Consider the following 20,684-nt stretch of genomic DNA (forward strand, 5'->3'; position numbering starts at 1 on the left):
TTAAAATTATTTTATTTACAAGTGTCATGTTGATTTTCATTGTCATGTAGCCTAGAACCACTTCTGATCATGAAATCGAAACTCAAACAGCATTTCTATTTATTCAGATACAGAAGTAACATTTCTGTATTTTATTTTACCTTTTTGTCAGCGTCAAAGATCAAAAAACTCCAACAGTCTTCCTTAATTTGACAGAAATTAAGGAATTTTTGTTGAGCTGCAGACATTTTCCTCATTCTTGTGATGCATCTTTGAACTCTAAATGGTGCTTTAACGGGAGCAACACCACGAACGCGGACGCTGCAGACTATAGGCCAATTCTGTCATGTGACACCAAATTTAATTGCGTTAAAGCACTTTTTCACAAAAAGTGTTTCCAAACCAATTTTTTCGACATTTGAAGTATCGACATAGAATTTACGTGCTAAAGATAAACTGAAAAATATTGTGTAGACAATTGAGAAATTTTATTGACAAATGGCATTTCCATCAGCTATATCGCTAAACATTTTGAAGCGCTAAAAAATCCTTGGATAGAAACCTGGCTACAGAGCGCCAAGAAAGATCGTGACACCTGGAGAGACGTCTATCTCACTCCAGTCTATGGGAAAATAGCATTTTCAATTCTTGTGAGGTTTATTGTGCTCGCAGTTTCACCCCTACACCCGCACAAAAAAACTCGTCGGAACTACACAATTCACATAAATGACATAATTAGAATCAAAACGGCAAATTTCACCGAAAAGTGGCTTATTTGCAGGTATGCTTTATACTTTTTTAGCACGTAAAAGGCCGTTTAGTACTATTCTAAAAATGTCTTATCTGTTCAGCGCAGGAAGACAATGGCCTATCAGAGGTGTTAGTCAGTATCCGCTTACCGGTAAAAAGCACAAGGTTTTTTCTTGTTCAACGCAAGCTGCATGCAAGTTTATACAAGCTTAGTTTTCATGCTGCTATGTACACTGCAAACTTTCTGGATTGACAACCAGGGATCAGGTAGGAGGGATGATAGCTGAGAACAAACAATTCACTTTTATATTACACCTAACCACCAAGTCATTTACATCACTAGCTATGTTTCCTTCACCCTGTTTTTATGCACATTTTGAAGTATCGCATCAGAAACGAGTGATGGAAATGCCAAATTTCGAAAAAAATCCATTCATTCACAAAAAGAATTTTTACGCTCGCTTGAGCGTGATTTTTGACTTGTGTGAAAGAGATAGGGCCCTATACTACACCGGGCGCAATGCGACGCAAGGCGCAGCGCAAGTGTGTTTGCTAGTTTGCGTCCGGCGCCGTTCGCGTTTTCCCGTTCAGCGCCACGTCCTTAAATTAGTAAATGCATTTGCGCCAGTTAGTGTGCCCATGGGTGTGCTGGTCTAAAAAAGAGGTGTGTTCAGGCGAATTGCTATTTTAAGGAGCTGAAAATAGACTGCGCCATAGACCAACTCAAATCTGGTCTAAAGTCTAAAGTCAATGGCGCAATATTTTTTGGTTAGAGCGTGTTGGTAGAAACTGCACCTCTGGGCGCGTCCACAGTGCGCGTTGACTTTGCTTATTACACACAGGGATGCGCATCACACAAACATGCCAAATATTAAAAACAAAAGGATTACAATGTAAAAGAATATTATTGTGTAGGCTACATAAATATAAAAATGTAATGATGAATAGTCATTGCGTGTATTAGAATTAGGCTACCTATTTTCAATTCAGCCTATTACTACTTATAATGATGAACGAAATTGGCTAATTAATTGAACAATCGTGCCAATACACACACATATATATTAACTGACTTTAACTTTGCGCATGAGCAGATCGGTTTCGTCGCTTGAAAAGCGCTCAGCTTTTTCACCAACAAATTCCGCCATGTAAATAGCAATCCGCCATGGCGCGAGCGCATCTCGCTCTTAAAGGGAATGGGAGATGACACTCTGATTGGTTTATGGAACGTTACGCCCATTACTCATTAAGAGAATAGGGACAACCCATTTCAAAAATGCGCCCCGGCACACGGACCGTTTTTCCGTCGTTAAAATAGCAAAAGTGGATTTGGACATGCCCTGAGTGCACCTAAGCTTACACTTTGCGTTTAGATCATTAAAATAGGGCCCATAATGCGAATAATGGAAGATGAAAACACATTTGCTGAATAAATTCTAAAGTAGCGAACATTAAACCCATGTGACTAATCGTAATCGGCTGATTCCGCTAATGGTGTTGTAACAGAAATCTTTATGCTTGATTCTGTTATGAAATTTTTTAAGTGCACATTTTGCTCAAAAAAAAAAAAAAAAAAAAAAAACGTTATATTTTGCATGCTGAAAATTCTAAAATGTTTAGTAACTTTTGAACCGCTAATCCAATCTGTATGTTTCAAAATGTACCATAAAGAGGAGATTCTCGGCTTTCCAATGATATCACACTAAGCCAAACAGGAACGATTATTGATGCCTAGTCCTGCCTCCTATGCCCAGATTGGTTCAAACCATCATCATCATCTCAACCAATAAACATAGGTTTTGGTCATTTGAACCTCAATATTATTATGTTTCTTTGGAAGTATGAATAAGCACAAAGTGAAAGTATTTATCTGTGTGTATGAAAAACAAAAATAACAGATTTGAACACTCATGTTACAAAGCATGACTTTGACATAACATGAACCAAAAATGAGGATAAAACAGTTCCACATCAGATAAGTTATTGCAATTTATGTTTTCAAACGTGTCATTACGCAGTGAACCGGTGCATTCAAATGTGACATGTTCAGTGATGAGTACAGCCACATGACTGCTCTGTTTGTTTGTTATATTATCTAAATACTTATTTTATAGTTTGTGAAGATTTTGTGCATATTTTTGTGTATTTTGTGAAAAAAATATGCACTGTTTTTATTTTCATTGCACAAGACAATTTTCATAATTGTTTTCATTACTTGCAACACTATTTGTTTTTATTCATGTTCAGATTGAAAATATAGTTCTCTAATAAGTCACTTTTGCATTAGTGTTCTGTTGTATAACATTTTTTGCATTAATTTTACTCCATGGTCTTTTTTGGACACACATTATCAATAAATAAAGTACACCAGTTTATCTCTAAAGAGTAATATTGTAGTTTTATCGAGTAATATTGTAACAAATGGCTATAACTTGCTTAGAGATTGTTACATTTAGACAAAATTTCATCTGAAAGTTTAAAACATCCAAATATAACTTTTTAAAAGAGGTTTTGTGAGAGTTTACAGTGAAAAACACCAGATTTTTGCTGGCTTTTTTTGTTGTTGTTGAAATTCTGGAAATGTGATTCATTCTCAGACAAAATCAATGTAAAATTGGGACATTAAATGAGCTAAACTGAAACTTCAAGTTGTCCTGTTTAAAATGATATATGGCACTTGATGCTGACTGTTAGAATGGGTTAGAAAACCAGAGAAAAGTGCTAGCGAGTCAGGAGCCCCAAAAATGCTCTAGGTCTTTAAGGGTTAATAAAATGGCCTAAAATTCTAATTTTCTTCTGATTATGGAGTAAAAAACGACCAGGATTTGTTCTAGACAAGTTTTGCGATATTCACCCATATCTCAAGCTCATCCTGTGTGTGCACACCTAGATGTCTTTATCTGTATCATAGTCATGTGATGTGTGATGTTCTGACAAGTCAGATGACAGAATGAGCTTTTTTGGCTGGATGAGAGACAAATCACATGGGGTGATGAAAGAAGAGGTGTGGTGTGGGAGGAGAGAGGAAGCTGACTTACTCTCACAGGCGCACATGTGACCGCAGGGCTGGAAGAGCACGGCTGCCTTTTTGTCAGAGCAAACCACACATTCCTCAATCTGTGGTTGAAGAAAAAAAAAAACATCTTCACTACGGCACATAAGAACACAAACATGCACAAAAGAAATTAGTGAGGCAGGTTTCCATACCTTGGTTCTGGACTGGACCTGTTCTTTGCAAATGAGACACTTCTTGACACGAGGCGAGCAGAGAGAGCAGGTGGCGATATGACCACAGGGGCCAAAGAGCGTGTCCCTTTTCATATCCGAACACACCATACATTCCTCAAGAGTCTCATTATTACTGTTTAGAGATGGGCTACGGGAGCCAACCTGCCCACTGAGGGCAAGAGAGTAAGTGGGAGAGAGAAGACAAACAATGACTGAGATATAAAGAGATATAAAGTGCATTAGGAGAAAAGCAGTTAATGCATGGCAGGGAACAAGCTTCAATAGTGCAAGCTTCAATAGATCCCCTACTGGTTGGATATAGACATGCATACCTGGTCTTCTCTTTGTGGCATTTGGCTAGAGCCTTGCAGAGGCTGGGGTCAGGGCACAGGTCCAGAGGAGACTGGCCCTTCTTGTTACGGATGGTGAGGTCAGCTCCATTGGCCGCCAAAAAGCAAGCAATAGAAGCTGCACTCTTCTTCTCAGCCCCCTGAGTGCCCAGTCCCATGATTAACTGTGAAGATGCACCACAGAGCCAAATACTATAGATTAATATAGGTTATCTATTAAAGAAACTCACAATTACTCATGTTGAACTTTAAATAATTACACTATGCTATTAAAATGAGAACAGTGCACAGGCACCATTTTCCTTTTAACACTTACCTCAATCATTTAAAGTAATAGTACAAAAATCATCATTTCTCAGCCTCATGTCATTCCGAACATATAAGACTTCTATTCATCAACCATGCATTAAAATATTTTGAACAAAACCTGAGAAATTTCAGTTCCTCCACTGGAAGCCCATGCAATCAAAACTTTGATGCTTCAAAAAGTTACTAAAGACACAGTAAGTACAATCTGTATGATTTGTGTGGTGCAATCCAAGTCTTCTGAAGAAGCAAAATTGCTTTATATGATTTAATGTAGGCTTTTATTCACATATAAACATTGATCAACGCACACCGATTATGGTAAACGGAAGCTAAACCATACTTGCTTGACATGCAAGAACAACCTCATTGGTTCTTGCGGAAGCTCAGACGAGCTCGTGAAACACAAGGACAAACCTAATTGGTTTTGTGCGTGTCAAGCAGACATGTTTGAGTGTTTAAACTCAAAAGTGATCGACCTGGATTAAACGGCTCAATTCATATGGTTACATTTAAATTATTTTATGGTGAAGTAAATACTACAGAAAAAAACAAATGTAACTTTTACATGAAAAAGTTAGTTCAGACAAGAATAAAAAAAAACTAAGTAAATTCTATATTAGTACTCAATTTAAGCTTGTAGAAATTAAAGCGTAAATATCAACATAATATTAAGTAAAACTACTCAACTTTTCTGATACTGGTGTTCCCATCATGCACTGGGCCTTGAATAATTAATGAGGTCGATTTTTCGCTGTTTTTCAGCTGTTTTTACACTGTTTTCTCATTGCTTTTGTGGTTATGTTTAGTAACTTAACATTTTATGATATTTGGAGTTAATTTTCTTCTCAAAATGCCACATTCACACTCAAAATGATCCATCGAATGTTACCGTCATTGTGTATTGTGTACCAAGTACTGAGGTCTCTGTGTTCAGGTGCTTACTTCTAGTATGAAGATTGTATTATTCACTTAGATGTTTCTAAGTAAAGCATACACTTCAAAAGCATGGTTTAATTCAGTGTTATATTGTTTGAGTAAAATTTATTGCAAAAGAAACTTACTTTTACAACCTTTTACTGGCCAAGTTAAAATTACTTATTTTCTTTGTTAATTTTACTTATCTTAGTTAAGTAGAGTTACTTAATTCCATATTTGAAATTTACTTAAAAAAAAAATGTGTGCAAAAACTTGCAAAAGAAAAATTAAGTACATTTTGTTTTTTACAGTGTATGTCTTTATTAAGTTTTGGTTGTGTGGACGTTCAATGGAAGGACAGAAATCTTTTAGGTATCATTAAAAATATCTTCCTTTGTGTTTCAAAGATGAACAAAAGTCTTATGGGTTTTGAATGAAATGAGGGTAATTTTGGGTAAGCTAACCCTTTAAGGCAAACAAAGTAAATAGACATTTAGAGATGTTGCTATACAATTGTTCAGAGTTGTTTCTTACTGGCCAAGTGAAAAGTGTCACACCCAAGTTTCTAGATATGGCTCTGGTTTGTTCTTCAAAAAATAACTTGAAGGGGTGGTTCAATGTGATTTCACTTTTTTATCTTTAGTTAGTGTGTAATGATGCTACTTGAGCATAAACAGTATCTGCAAAGTTACAGCACTGAAAGTTCAACGCAAACAGAGATATTGTCTTTTAAAGATAAGGCAGTTTAATGCCTACAAAAACGACCGGTTTGGACTACAACAAGCTTCTTCCCGGGTTGGTGACATCATAAACCCTGCAAAACACGACCCCGGGAACACGCAACAAAGTAGGCGAGGCCATGTCGCGCAGCATAATGGAAGCGGAAGAGTTGTGTACACCGAATGCGAGCGACGCGTCAAAGGATAATAGAACCCATTATAATCTGTGATATTTTCTACACTGGATGCGCCACTGAAGACAGCTTCCAGAATCTACATGAGTTTAATGCTGGATTTGCACAATTTTACTGATTTTACTGAAAGATGGAGCAGTTACCACTTTAAAAGCAGAAGCTAGCCACTTAGCTAAATTCAAGTGCATACTTCAACAAACGCCAACAAACGTCTATGTTCATATACAAACAGTTGTTTAATGCTATAAATTAAACCCTACCTTTACAAAAATGCGACTACTCAGTCATGTATTCAGCTACAGTAAAGCTTTAATCAGGATAAAACCATATATTGAAAGCTAACAAACAGCAGTGACAGCATATCTAAACACTATGACATAAATACAAAATAAAATACCATTATAAACGTCCTTTAAAAGCTGCGATTGCAGAGGTTCTGCTTGACCCTCTTCATATGGGTCTGATCTGGGCTCAATTTGATAGAGCAATATAGACGCCATTATTTACATTTCCACCATAGCGCGTAACAACGAATGGTAAGGGGCGTGGCGTTTCCGGACGCTTCAGCGAATCATGATACACTGGGCCCGCTACCAACCTGCTAACCAATCTGAACACATCGCGTATTTTGGAGGGAGTGGCTTCATAGAAGCAGGAAGTCAAACGAGCCGTTCATATGACAATGGAAACAGAGGTGTAGAATAAAGGTAAAATATATGAAAAATACAGCGTTTTCAAAAAAAAAAAGAAGCATTAAACTCTGCCCCAAAAACACAATCAAGCCTAGAAAAAAAACACTGAACCACCCCTTTAACTGTCATCACTGTTAAGCAATACAAGCAACACTAACAGTGATGCTTGACTTAAATACCATCAGTAGTTGACTTTTGCTTAAAGAAGCACAAGAGCCCCACTCATGTCCATGATGTAATATTGGTATAACAGATCCATCTGAAGTGATGAAATGCTGTGGACCACATTGAGATGAAAGTGGGCAGACCTCTGCATACTGATGGCTTCAGTGGAGTGTTTTAAATGGATGGCCCGGCTCTATCTCCTGCATGTGGTAAGTGTGATGGTTTGATAGGGAGAGAGATTTGTCACACTGTGTGTGTTAATAAATGGCAGACTGCTGGCCTGGAAGCAGCCTCCTGTCATACAACGCTTGATTTACGACAGTCGTGGAGAGGCGATGATGTGAACTGGCAGGGCTGGGGTCAGCCGTAAGAATAGCTACAAAGGCTATAACAGATAGGGTGCACGGGACCGGCATTGTCAGTCTGTCTGGTGCGAGACGTTATGGTGAGGCTTTCTGACAGTTGATCTGGTGTGTATTGATAGCATAATGTGGTAATGAAGATAAAGAAATGCTGCGGGATTGGAGGTCACTGATAAGTGCTGTGGGATACCTAAGAAACAATGGCACTGATGGGAGAATTAAAGTGTAACAGCAGCAGCACTAGTGAGAAAAACTTGCAGATCAGTTGTAGTGATGTGATCTATCAGCTATATCCTATTTGCAGATATAGGGTATTACTGTAATGATTTTTAGGCATACAAAGATATAACAGCCTAAAACTCAACTATCTTCCTTTTCTTCCTTAAAACACAAAAGGGGATTTTGGATAATGGAAGCCAGATGTTTCAATCTTTAAAATGTACCAAAAGCAGCATAGAAGCATTATATAAACAGTCCATATTACTTAAGTCATGTAACAGCTTTGTGTTAGCTTTCATTATTCACTAAAACCATCAAATTTGAGAACTAAATCATTTTCAATTAATTGGTACAAATTTGTGAACTAATCATTTTTTTTTAAAATCTTTTCAGTTGTTCAATTATGTTCAATGAATTGTTGATTTAGTTATGATCAGGTCACAAGATGTTAAAGGGTTAGTTCATCCAAAAATGAAAATTCTGTCTTTAATTTCTGTTTTTCACCCTTCATGTCGTTCCACACCCGTAAGACCTTCGTTCATCCCTGGAACACAAATTAAGATATTTTTGATGAAATCCAAGAGGTATGTGACTCCTCCATAGACAGCAATTTAACCACCACTTTCAAGCCACTTCCACCATTGTTTACATTTAGCGCTTCCAGGTTCTGTGTCAGAACGCCGGCTCAGTATTGGCCGACGTTGGTCACGTGAGCAGCACGACACATGAGTGTGATGCTGACACAGGAGTCGGCCAATACTGAGCCGGTGTTCTGACGTAGAACCTGGAAGCGCTAAATGTAAACAGTGTAGGAGACTTATTTTTGTTTTGTTTTTGCGCTCAAAAAGTATTCTTGTCGCTTCATAACATTAAGGTTGAACCACTGCAGTCGCGTCGACTTTTTTTTAAACAATGTCTTTAGTACCTTTCTGGACCTTGAAAGTGGTGGTTAAATAGCGGTCTGTGGAGGAGACATATACCTCTCGGATTTCATCAAAAATATCTTAATTTGTGTTCCAAAGATGAACGAAGGTCTTACGGGTGTAGAATGACATGAGTGAGTAATTAATGACAGAATTTTCATTTCTGGGTGAACTAACCCTTTAACAGCTCGATGCATATGGGATAATCTCAGATTTCAGTCTCTCTCTATTTTTTTTTTTTTTGAAACCTTTAGTTGCTCTTTATCATAATTGCAGGGAAAAGTGCAACTGATATATTCTTCACAATCCCTCTTGTTGTGTTCTGGAAAAGCAAGTAAGCAAATGGCAACTTTAATTTCCAGATTAACTACCCCAGAGGTCATCAACCTGCTCCTGTGGAGCCACTGTCCTACAAAATTTATTTCCAACCTGCTTTAGCAAACCTGCCTGTGATTTTCAATCAATCAAGAAGAGCTAGATTAGCTGGATCAGGTGTGTTTGATTAGGGTTGGAGCTAAACTCTGCAGGACAGTGGGTCCCCCAGGAGCAGGGTTGAAGACCTCTGAACCACCCCATTTAAGGGCAGTGTATCAAAACCTGTAGACAGTAAACCATTAAAGATAACTTTGAGCAGGAAAGTTGTAATGAGCTGTTGGTTGACAACAGCTGGCTTCCCTCACTGATGTTCTGTATGAAGTGCTCACTCTCTATACTGTCACATTTAGGACCCTTTACCTGAGAAAAGGGTATTCGTCGCATTCGTCGCTTGGCAATTTGACTGCCATCATTGTGCCAATGCATTACAGAGAATGAGCAAATAGTAAATGTCTTTAATAGGCTGCTGTCTTCTTTTTGCTTTCTCTCCTCCCACACAATTTTCCACAAATATATGCAATCCCACAGAAGGGGAAGGGACAATCAAGGGAGAATGTCTCACCTGAAGGATTGTGTAGTGTAAAGGACTTCGGACTACAGTGGAACTGTGGCTCATTGGGCCAGTTACTCATGTGACAGCAGGGAAATGGCTCTTATAGCAGAGTACAATCTATCATTGTTAACACAGGGAAAAGCCTGAGAGCAGCCCTTACATTTGCTGAGTATCTACACGGCCTCAGTGTTTAGTACTGATCTTAGGATTCTTTTTTGGAACCTGAGTCTTTGGGCCTGTTTATACCTGGTCACTTCATGCATTTTTACTGATCAGATAGCTATCTGATTCATCAAAACGATTCCATTTACACTTGCCAACATAAATGTGTCCCTGCAAAACAATTCCCACACTATATGCCGATTTAATGGAGTTCACATCACCAAAAGCAACAAATGTGAGCTGCATTTTATTGATCATCAGCTAATTTCAAAATTTAAGACTCCAATAGCAGAGAGCGCGGCAACAGCCCTGGTAAGATCATTTAGCCTCATTACTTTTAATGATGATAATTTTGTTTTGAGCATCTGCAACTTACTTTCAGTTTCATTAGCGGCAGTTTGCATGTCGGACTGTTGAAGAGATACTCAGCTGCGGCGATGCGTGTTGCAGTAGCGATGTCACATCTGGCTATAACATGTTATTTAGCGGCCTATATCATGCTCTCACACATTTTTTAGCATTTTTGGGAAGAGTAAAATTTACATGTGTGGTTTCAACAACCAGATGCATTTAGAATGCATCCCAGACCACCTCCTGAAGTGGTTTGAGCGATCGGATTTAAATCAGTCTCGAATGAGTTTCGGAGGGTATTTACGCCTGGTCTTTTCATGATCGGATAGCTATCGGATCAGAGAAAATGCATGAAGTGACCAGGTATAACAGGCCCTTTATTTGATGTAAGAGTTAGTTTGGATGGTATGAAAGTAGCTTTCCACATTTGGGAAAAAAAATCACAACTCAAGTCCACTTGAGAAGGATATGGTTAATGCTCCTGGTCATACTAATATGTAAATTGTGTTCGATGTTCATGGTGCGGGATGCTGGTTTGGCTTTCTTTAAGATGCTAAAATTTGTATATTTTATGGAAAAAAGCAGACAGAATCGCAGAATCCAGTCATAAAAATGGAATTTATAATGCAGAATGTCTTGGAATTGGCAGATTTTTGATGAATAATTAAAAGTAGAGCTGTACACTTAATCAAATTGGAATATGGACTAGTGTCTATGAACAAAGTGTAAAAAAAACTGCCATTTAAATATGAAGTCTGTATGTTCTACATGATATATGGCCCTAAAAATTTAATTTTTGTGAAACTTAACAAATTGATGTTATATTTCAATTAATTCAACATGTTTTTTGATGACTAAAATTGAATTTAACTATTAAAAACGGAAAAAATCCAGAAAAATTAAATGGATTCATTTAAACAAATGGATTTTGGAAAATACAACAGATTTCAAGGGCCCTATATCTGTAATCTTTATTCTGTGTATGCCTTTTTAATAAAAAAAAAATAATTTAAAATTTCAATTATTTCTTGTGGATCAATTCAGAATTAAGTAAAACTGAAAATGTGTACATCACATTCTGTTAATCGAAAGCTTTTATTGAGAACATATGTACTTCTCTATACATACTGTGTTTTTGGAGGGCTCCCAGGGTTCTACTTTGCTGACGTCCTGCATGTCCTGAAGTTGGCGCAGCTGGGACAGAGTGTGGTGACGCAGGGCCTCGTGCAGTGGCGTGTCTCCGTCCTTGTCTTGCACATCTAACTTTGCCTCGGCTCGCACCAAAAGCTGGACACAAACAGAGGACTGAATTTAATTGTGTGCTCTCAGTAATGGTAGCAGATTTAATTATGCTCTCGTTCATTGATGCAGACGAACAAGATAATAAATGACATCTGAAACACAGGTGTCAAATTTCATCATGTATATATATGACAAAAATAAAGCTTAATGTTTGAGACAAAAAGCACATTTTTGTTTGGTTATTGAGAATATTTCTCAACAGAGCAGATGTTTTGAAAAGCGGAGAGTTGCACTGCTCTTATATGACCACATGATGGCGCTTTAGATTCCATTGATTCCCATTTTCCACCCCCGCTCCCCGTACCTCTCCTGGCGTAGTCCAGATTGCTCAGGACTAAATGAATTCAATTGAAGGGGATAAATCTGCAGCAGAACTCCCTGCATTTAAATCTTAACCAGGGGCACTTAGCTACATTGCTTCATCAATGCGTTTGTGTTGAGTAGGAAGCCAGATCGCTGAGTGAGGGGTGCAGATGTCAAACGTCGAATGGAAATGAAGAGAACAGAACAGAGGAAGACAGAGCCACTTACTCGCACTATCTGGGTGTGCTGACGCTCGACAGCAAGGTGCAATGCCGTCTGTTGGTTAACGTTCTGTATGTCCAAATTAGCATTTCCCTATGGAGAGAGCAACACAGAGAAAGAACAAACAAATCAATCTGTTGACCTCTGAGAAACATAAACGCTTTAAACTTTAACCATTATTATATATACAATTATATAGATACAATTACATAAGATGCCTTACAAAGGAAAACAGTATTTATTCGATTTAGTTTCCACAATTTTATTTCCCACTCATGTTCAGGTAACAGTCAGTGTCCATATCACTTCTCAACAACTGAAGATAAATCGCTGCTCGTGAGCATGAGTCCCATAGGTTGTATTAGGAAATGTGAGCTAATGGTGATTTGTATTCAGATATTCCCTGACTGAACCCCCATAGCAACATCTCTCTGCATTACTGCAGTGCAGCCCTACTGTGGTTCGTAGGCTGAGGCTTAAGTCACTGGTGTGAACCTTTTCTTTGTCTCTCCCTCTCTTCCGTCATGGCAGGTAGTTGACAAAGGACTGCACTGAGCCAGCACAGCATTCTCATAACACTGCTGGAATGTTGCAATAATGTTGTTACTGTGCCACGGCATAACGCTGACCCACAGTGTCATGCTGTACTGTGGCGTAGGAGGTAAGGAGATAAGCCCATTTGGCCAAATTCACACATGCAGAACAGGAGAATCCTGCATTTTTAAGATGCTGATGCAAGTTTAGGGACAGTTTAAATCAAGACCACTGTGTGTGTTCTTCAGTTAGAATTTAAAATCATTAAAAAAAATTTGTCATTAATAATCTACATCTGATGATTTTGAGCTTAAAGATTTTAAAGGGTTTAAAGGGCAACCTGTCACACATGAGATTACAGCAACAGCAAACGACAACGATCCAACAACCCAATCGATTCCCGAAGGACAAAATCAAGTCTAACTCTAAATTTTTTTACTTGTTCGAGAAGCCGTGAAATTACTCAGATATATGAGTAATAGAATACAAAAAGACTATCACAACTTCCGATTTAAAGAGTCGAGATGCATTGGTCGACCGGGCGCAAATCGGACCCAGAAGGCCTTGCTACAAACACACCATCAGCAACTTTTATTTAAAAAAATTTGGACTTGTCTCCATTTTAGACTTGCACACAAACTGCACTGCAATAATACCAAAATTGTCATTTGTGTGGAAATATTGAAGAAAAATATAAATATTGAATTGGGGGAGGAGGATAATATGCATGTATCTCTGAAGGGAACTGTCTTTAGAAAAGTTTACTTTTACCTCCATTAATGCCTATTAAAGTAGTGTTTATAAGAGTTGCTTTGTTTACAGTGGTAACTGTAAGCGTTGCTGTTTCATAAGCGACACCTTCTGTAAGAGAGTGAATTTAAATTTTCATTGTGCAGGTATGTCAGACCAAAAGTCAGACCAAAAACAGCTCATGTGTTTGGATCATGATGAAAATGCAGTGGTTGCCCCAAATTTCAAATGACTACAGATTTTTGTTTGTTTAAGACCAGTTAGAGCAATAGAGCAAATTTAAAACAAACAAAATCGACAACCTGTATCAGACTCCATTTGCTTGAGTATATATATATATATACACACTCAAGCAAATGGAGTTTGATACAGGTTGTCGATATAGATATATATATATATCTCAGAATCTGCCATGAAAAATCACAATAGGTGCATCCCTAATTATGACTGACCTAGTACAATGAGAGCTGGGTTACAAGCTAACTCTCTCAGCTCTTCTGCACCCCTAATGACATTAACTGCATCAATTATCCACCTGAATCCTTATCTGCACAAGTACTTGATGCTTTCACAATTCTAGGGGATTGACTAAACCTGCTAGAGTACAGGGTCTCCAGGATAGGTCCTTTTCGTATAGTGCAATCTGTGAGTATGTGTGTTAGAACTGCTGACCTGGTGGACTAGAAGCTCTGCCACCTCCACGTGGTTGTTGAGGGCAGCCAGGTGAAGTGCAGTGTAACCATCATCCTTTTTCTCATCCACTATCCATGGCCGCGGCAGTTTGGACAGCAGCACACGCATAGCACTGCAAAACAAAGATGAGAATACAAATTTTTGTATTTTAGCATTTGAAAAGAACTAATAAACATACAATTAGTGCACAGGCTTCTGTAGATGTGGTGAGACTGAAGGTCAGGTGAGACTGAAGGAACATAACCCAATCAGGGCCATAAAAATAAAAAAATGAAAGCAAACCACAAATCAACAGGGAATGACAAACAGTTTTCTACCAGCTGCAGGGCAAAACAAGTAGCGTGACTTCAGATCAGCAGGTAAGAGCACAGCTTACGTCCATAACACAGAGGTAAAAACATGAAACTGATCAAGAATTGATGCAGTACCAACAAGATAGTTTCCTTTCCTAGAGAAAATAGCGCTCAATGTCAGAAAACAAGTAAACAAGAAAAGAGAGAATTAGTGTAGAGAATCCATGACCACTGCAGACTAGCTGAAATACAGGTAGAATGATAGTGTGCGAGAATAAAGGAAGGGACAGTAATTGGTTGCAGTCATAAACTACTAAATAAGGGTAATGAGGGGTAATAGAGCAACAATGAGTAATAGTGCAATGATTATTAAGAGGAAGAATATCATAAGATTTGTATTTGGTGATACTTTAATATGTAAATAGTAGAAACAGGCACTTGCAACTTGGAAGTACTTGGAAGTTACAGTAAGGATCCATCATGAAAACAACTGAGAGCTTTTTCCAACTTAAAAACATTTTAACTAGGCAAGCTCTTTAAGAGTTGACTGAAATGACCAAAATGTAAAATAAAGGGTAATATGTCCCACAGAGACTGACATACCAAAGCAATCTCATCATTACATGATGAAACAAGGAAATTACAAATCACTTTGCTTATCTGGTTATTAACTGTACTCTAGAAGAAATGCAGGGTTAGTATTCTCAAATGTCTTTGAATGTTAAGGGTGTTTTTAAGGTATCATTGGTGGGATGAGCAGAAATAAATGAAGAGGCGTCTAAAAGAAGAGAAATTGATGAATGTAATTTCAGAGATGAGGTGGATTTGTGGAAGCCTCTAGAGTGCTGCTTTTTGCTGCAGGGTGGATTCTGGTAAACCCAAATCCAGTATCTAGTTTCTTAGGTAGTGCGGAGAGAGAGCATCAGCTCAGTATACATTTGGAGCGCTGTGCAGCAAAGCGGCTGTTCTGCAGTGTACACCAGCATGCACATTCGCACAGCCCAGTAACATCTTTACACCTGCAATGCTCATGGAGGCTTGGAGTTTGTGGACATGCTCTTTAAATTACTGACTGCTGATCATCTGCTGCATAAGTTCAAGTAAATTTGATAGTCAACACAGTGAGGAAAATAAGGAAAATGTTTACACAAACGAAAACCAAGGTTTCTGTACATCCACTAACAGCCATGAACATCTTTTGGGTGTGTCAAGTGAAGTCGTACAATAAAATAATAATAAATGCACCATGGGGCAGGACAAGAATAGGTGACGGACTGCACAGGTAGAGACGTCCCTTACAGGAAGGTAGTAGCCAGTACAGAAAATGGCCTGACACTGGTGCACTTGTGTTGGCAACAATAAGATGGATCGGTGTCCGTAAGGTGCTGGCATTGTGAGTGGTGAGCAGATGCGGCATAGATTGACAGGCTGCCTGCCACGTTGGTGGAAATGGGCAGGCATTAATATTAATGCAGCTTGCTGGCACTACTGCATTGCAGTCAACTTTTTTTGTTGAGGAGTTCAAAGAACACTAAAAATATGCAGTCTATGGCACAAACCCCTTGCAATTCCTTCCTGGAAATGATTTGCTTTAGTGTGAGCAAAGGAAAATGCAGATGATGAATGGCTTGTTATTGGTGGCCAACTTTTATATGGTTTTGATATCGACCTGAGGTAGGTAAACAGCTGCCATTTAAGAGGTAAAGAACAAGGCTCAGAGGACACAATGAGGCTGAAGTAGCAATCTGAACACGAAAATGAACATGGGGGCAAATGTAGAACTGAAAGGAAGTGGAAAAGGCAGAAGGAGAAGTAAGGTGAAGGAAAAGCACGATGGAACTGGGTCATACTGTGAGATACGAAAGTCCCTCAGGAGTACGCCAACGAGGCCTGTTGTCTCCGGTAGCCACATGGTAATTTGTCATAGGTCTGGAGCTCACTGTTACTAGGAAGAGAAATGGCTAACTCTACCTTACAGTAAGTACAGTGGTTCTCAACCCTGGTCCCTGGTCCCCCTCTGCCTTTTTTCTTCATGTATTTGGAAGCCATGTCAAGCACCAGATCATAAATAACAACCCAATACCTATACTAATGCCAACAAGAATAAAGAGAAAGAACAATGGCTGAAATGACAGTATTTGAAACAATAATCATCAAGAGGGAAAGTAGATCTGCATATCAGAATGTCTGCTGAATGAAGAGGAGTTTGTTATTAAGTGCAGCTTGCATAATGCCTTCTTTAAAGTGACTTCCAGCCAACTTTGTCTTCATTGGACATAAGGCTGTGCACTTGTAATAAAATCTATTTGCATAAAAAGTTTGGTCAACTGAATTTCTACACTGGTTGTAGACTCTGATACAGTAAAACATTTTGTGAAAATGCGAGATGTTGAACAAGGTATTGCACAGCATTACAAACCTTCATTCGCTTACTTTACAGATATGTCTGTCTCACGCAAATTATCTGAGTCAACGAGGGACCCAACGGCACAGTAATATCCATGACCTAATTATACTGTTTCTTGAGGCATACTGATTAAAAAAAAAAGTTCAAATCCGAAATATTGCTGTGCTCACATGGCAATAAATAACATGATTTGCATGCCACAGTAAGGAAAAAGAAATATGGTACCTCGAACATGAAATGTAAATCTTTATTTCACTAACACTAGCAGTATATACGGTATATGCTATGCTATACAGGTGTTATGTATCAAGAAACATTAAATTGAAAATACTTTAAATAAATCATCCTGTCATCTTGACATTTGACAATAAGTTAACACTGAGAATTATTTTCTTTGTGAAGTGATGGAAAATTCTTCGATTGGTGGCTGACTCACTCAAGTGAGTGGTAGACATCAGTGCTATAAATCTTAGGCATTAAATCACTCCAACCCCAAACTGTTTACTAGAGGTAGGAAAATTCAATCCACCGAAGTAGCTCAGCTGGTGTTCAAGCTCTTCAGATTCAAGCAGCAAAGAAACACTAGACTAACAATCCAGCAGACAGATGTCTAATAAGCTTGTATTAAGGATACAGTTGGGTGTACTTGAAGTCAGATGCCCATTAACAGCAGTATGATGCATTGCTGACAGGTTGATTTAATGATCCGCATTGGGGTTTTATTTACAGCTTGCTCATGCAATACGGTCACAAAATGCATTTATAATACATGTTTGGGTCTTGCCAAGGAAAGAGTATTAATAGTCTAAGCAAGGAGTCAGCAGTATGACCAAAACCTTTTATCACACTATGGATGACTTTACAGTATATTACTAGAACTGTATTTAGTAAAAATGGCTACTTTTTAATGCCTCAAAATAATAAAAAACTAAAATAAAAATTCAAATCATTTTTGTAGCTCAATGCAAAAAGGTGTTATGTCTAAGTAAGTAATCTATAAAGGCTTAGTTCACCCAAAAATGAAATATCTGTCATTAATTACTTACCCTCATGTCATTCCACACCTGCAAGACCTTCGTTTAATCTTCGGAACACAAATTAAGATATTTTTTATGAAATCAGAGCGCTTTCTGTCCCTCCCTAGACAGCAATGCAAATTCCACTTTCAAGGCCCAGAAAGGTAGCAAAGACATCATTAAAATAGTTAAAGGGTTAGTGCACCCAAAAATTAAAATTCTGTCATTTATTACTCACCCTGTCATTTATTACCGTTCCACACCCATAAGACCTTCGTTAATCTTCGAAACACAAATTAAGATATTTTTGTTGAAATCTGATGACTCAGTGAAGCCTCCATAGCCAGCAATGACATTTCCTCTCTCAAGATCCATTAATGTACTAAAAACATATTTAAATCAGTTCATGTGAGTACAGTGGTTCAATATTAATATTATAAAGCGACGAGAATATTTTTGGTGCGCCAAAAAAACGAAATAATGACTTATTTAGTGATAGCCGATTTCAAAACACTGCTTCAAGAAGCTTTGGAGCGTTATGAATCAGCTTATCGAATCATGATTCGAATCGCGTGTCAAACCGCCAAACTGCTGAAATCACGTGACACTGGCGCTCCGAACAGCTGATTCGACATGCTGATTCGTTATGCTCCGAAGCTTCCTGAAGCAGTGTTTTGAAATCAGCCATCACTATATAAGTCGTTATTTTGGTTTTTTTTGGTGCACCAAAAATATTCTCGTTGCTTTATTATATTAATATTGAACCACTGTACTGACATGAACTGATTTAGCAATGTTTTTAGTACCTTTATGGATCTTGAGAAAGGAAGTGTCATTGCTCCCCATGCAGGCCTCAAGGAGCCATTGGATTTCAACAAATCTTAATTCGTGATCCGAAGATTAATGAAGGTCTAACGGGTGTGGAACGGCATGAGGGTAAGTAATAAATGACAGAATTTTAATTTTTGGGTGAACTAACCCTTTAATGTCACTACAGTGGTTCAACCTTAATTTCATGAAGCGACGAGAATAATTTTTGTGCAAAAAAAAAAAAAAAAAACAACAACAAAAAAAAAAAACACCTTTATTCATCAATTTCTTCTCTTCCGTGTCAGTCTCTGATGCTGTTCATGTGAGCACCACGACGCATACATGTGGTTCTAATGCAGGAGCCGGGCAATACTGAGCCAGCATTCTGACATAGAACCCGGAAGCGCTGCACTGTGTTTACAACGCGAACATCGTTGAAGATTGACATGGAAGAGAACAAATTGAATAAAGCCGTTTTTTTTTTTTTTTTTGTTTTTTTTTGCCGCACAAAAATATTCTCGCCGCTTCATAAAATTAAGGTTGAACCACTGTAGTCACATGGACTATTTTAATGATGTCTTCACTACCTTTCTGGGCCTTGAAAGTGGTAGTTGCGTTGCTGTCTATGGAGGGACAGAAAGCTCTCGGATTTCATCAAAAATACTAACTAACCCTTTAAAATGAGTGGAAGCTGGAAAATACCATGAACAGAAACCTTTTTTTTTTTTTTTTTTTTTTAACACAAAGTGCAGATGACGGCTGAATCATGAGGCCATCAATGCTCAACTTCTCCATCATTATCTTACCTGTCAGTTTAAGTTAAGTAGATACAGTGACCTCCAAGTGACCATATGGGTTTCTATGGCAACCATGTATGAATTATTCAACACTTTAAGATGGGTCAGTTATTAACATGGGTGAGTATGCAAAGTGTAAATATTACTGATGCAGTTCATATTAGATCACAGCTTAGGTGAAGTATTTTCAAATTGTGCTCAAATATTGATTAATTAAAGGGAGGAATTTAAAGCTATTGAAAGTGAGCTCTGAATATCTATTGATGAATTGATTCTTTAGTCATTGGAAAAAAGGAGCATCGTAAAAAGATAAATCGTTGTTGAACAGGACTATAAAAACTACATTCATATTTAAATGGTATACAATTTAATTTCACTTTTGTTTCACAAGCACAACAAAGTCAAATTAATTTAAGTATTACTAATTATTTCAGTGCTTCACTTACTTTCTGTACCCACCTCCCTCACTGCAACTCATGATATCATTCACAGTCATGTCTCTTACCATTACGACACTTACTACGAAAACAATTGGCTCAGAATCATGACTTGGCCAACCCCCAACACAAAAACAAGCACTTTGATTGGGCAAAAGGCAGTTTGGCTTGTGTCAGTTTGTCCTTGGATAGTCTGGTTTGATTGAGTACAGTCCTTTACCCCAGTGGAGGTGGACATATGCATGTGGGGGAAAGGTTGAAATGTGCATTGTCCAAATAGTTTTCCACTTTTGTTTGCAATGACACCAGCAGAACATCTAGTTGGTTATTTGTGGAAATGTGAAATGTAAGATTTAGACATTTTGAAATTCACCTATACATTTTAAGTTATTATATAGCAAAGCTAGCCACCACTCTTGTTTTAGCAACATGAAAGACCACAAAATGATGCAGTCATTGCACCACTCCAAGTTTATGATTGTTCTGGTGTACACAACTAAAAATCAAATCAAATTGACTACACTACATTCAGGCTTCTAAGGTCATAGAACAGCTTTGCTTGAGAAGCAGATATGTAGGTAGTTGTTCAACTTTCTGATTCACACATCTCTCCAATCGCTGTAATAGCGGGACCTTCTCTCTGTTTACGGATGTGACGTAACCACACAAAAACGAATGATGTGAAAATGACATTTCCTACAAAATCTGACTCAACAGTTTTTTTTGCCTATATTGGATAGGACAGTCAAGAGAGTGGAGAGAAAGCAAAGTGGTAGAAAGGGGGAAAGGATCACAAACCAGGATTCGAACGACTATGTGTGGAAGCGGTGCTAATTAGGCTATCAGCTCCGACAAACGATTTGCCTAAAAAAAA

General features: G+C 38.1%; 1 protein-coding gene across 5 annotated transcripts in view; it reads right to left on the minus strand.

Annotated features, from left to right (window-relative positions):
* mib1 (MIB E3 ubiquitin protein ligase 1) overlaps positions 1 to 20,684 on the minus strand; it is a 75,765-nt gene that overhangs the window by 7,537 nt on the left and 47,544 nt on the right. For all 5 annotated transcript variants that reach the window (XM_048162960.1, XM_048162959.1, XM_048162961.1 and 2 more), the window contains exons 13-18: positions 14,030 to 14,162; positions 12,080 to 12,166; positions 11,375 to 11,533; positions 4,290 to 4,471; positions 3,937 to 4,126; positions 3,768 to 3,846 (exon numbers count right to left, since the gene is read on the minus strand). In XM_048162960.1, coding sequence (XP_048018917.1) covers positions 3,768 to 3,846; positions 3,937 to 4,126; positions 4,290 to 4,471; positions 11,375 to 11,533; positions 12,080 to 12,166; positions 14,030 to 14,162 — 830 coding nt within the window. The remainder of the gene's footprint in view (positions 1 to 3,767; positions 3,847 to 3,936; positions 4,127 to 4,289; positions 4,472 to 11,374; positions 11,534 to 12,079; positions 12,167 to 14,029; positions 14,163 to 20,684) is intronic.

This window comes from Megalobrama amblycephala, linkage group LG17, assembly GCF_018812025.1.
Source record: "Megalobrama amblycephala isolate DHTTF-2021 linkage group LG17, ASM1881202v1, whole genome shotgun sequence".
Classification (NCBI taxonomy): domain Eukaryota; kingdom Metazoa; phylum Chordata; class Actinopteri; order Cypriniformes; family Xenocyprididae; genus Megalobrama; species Megalobrama amblycephala.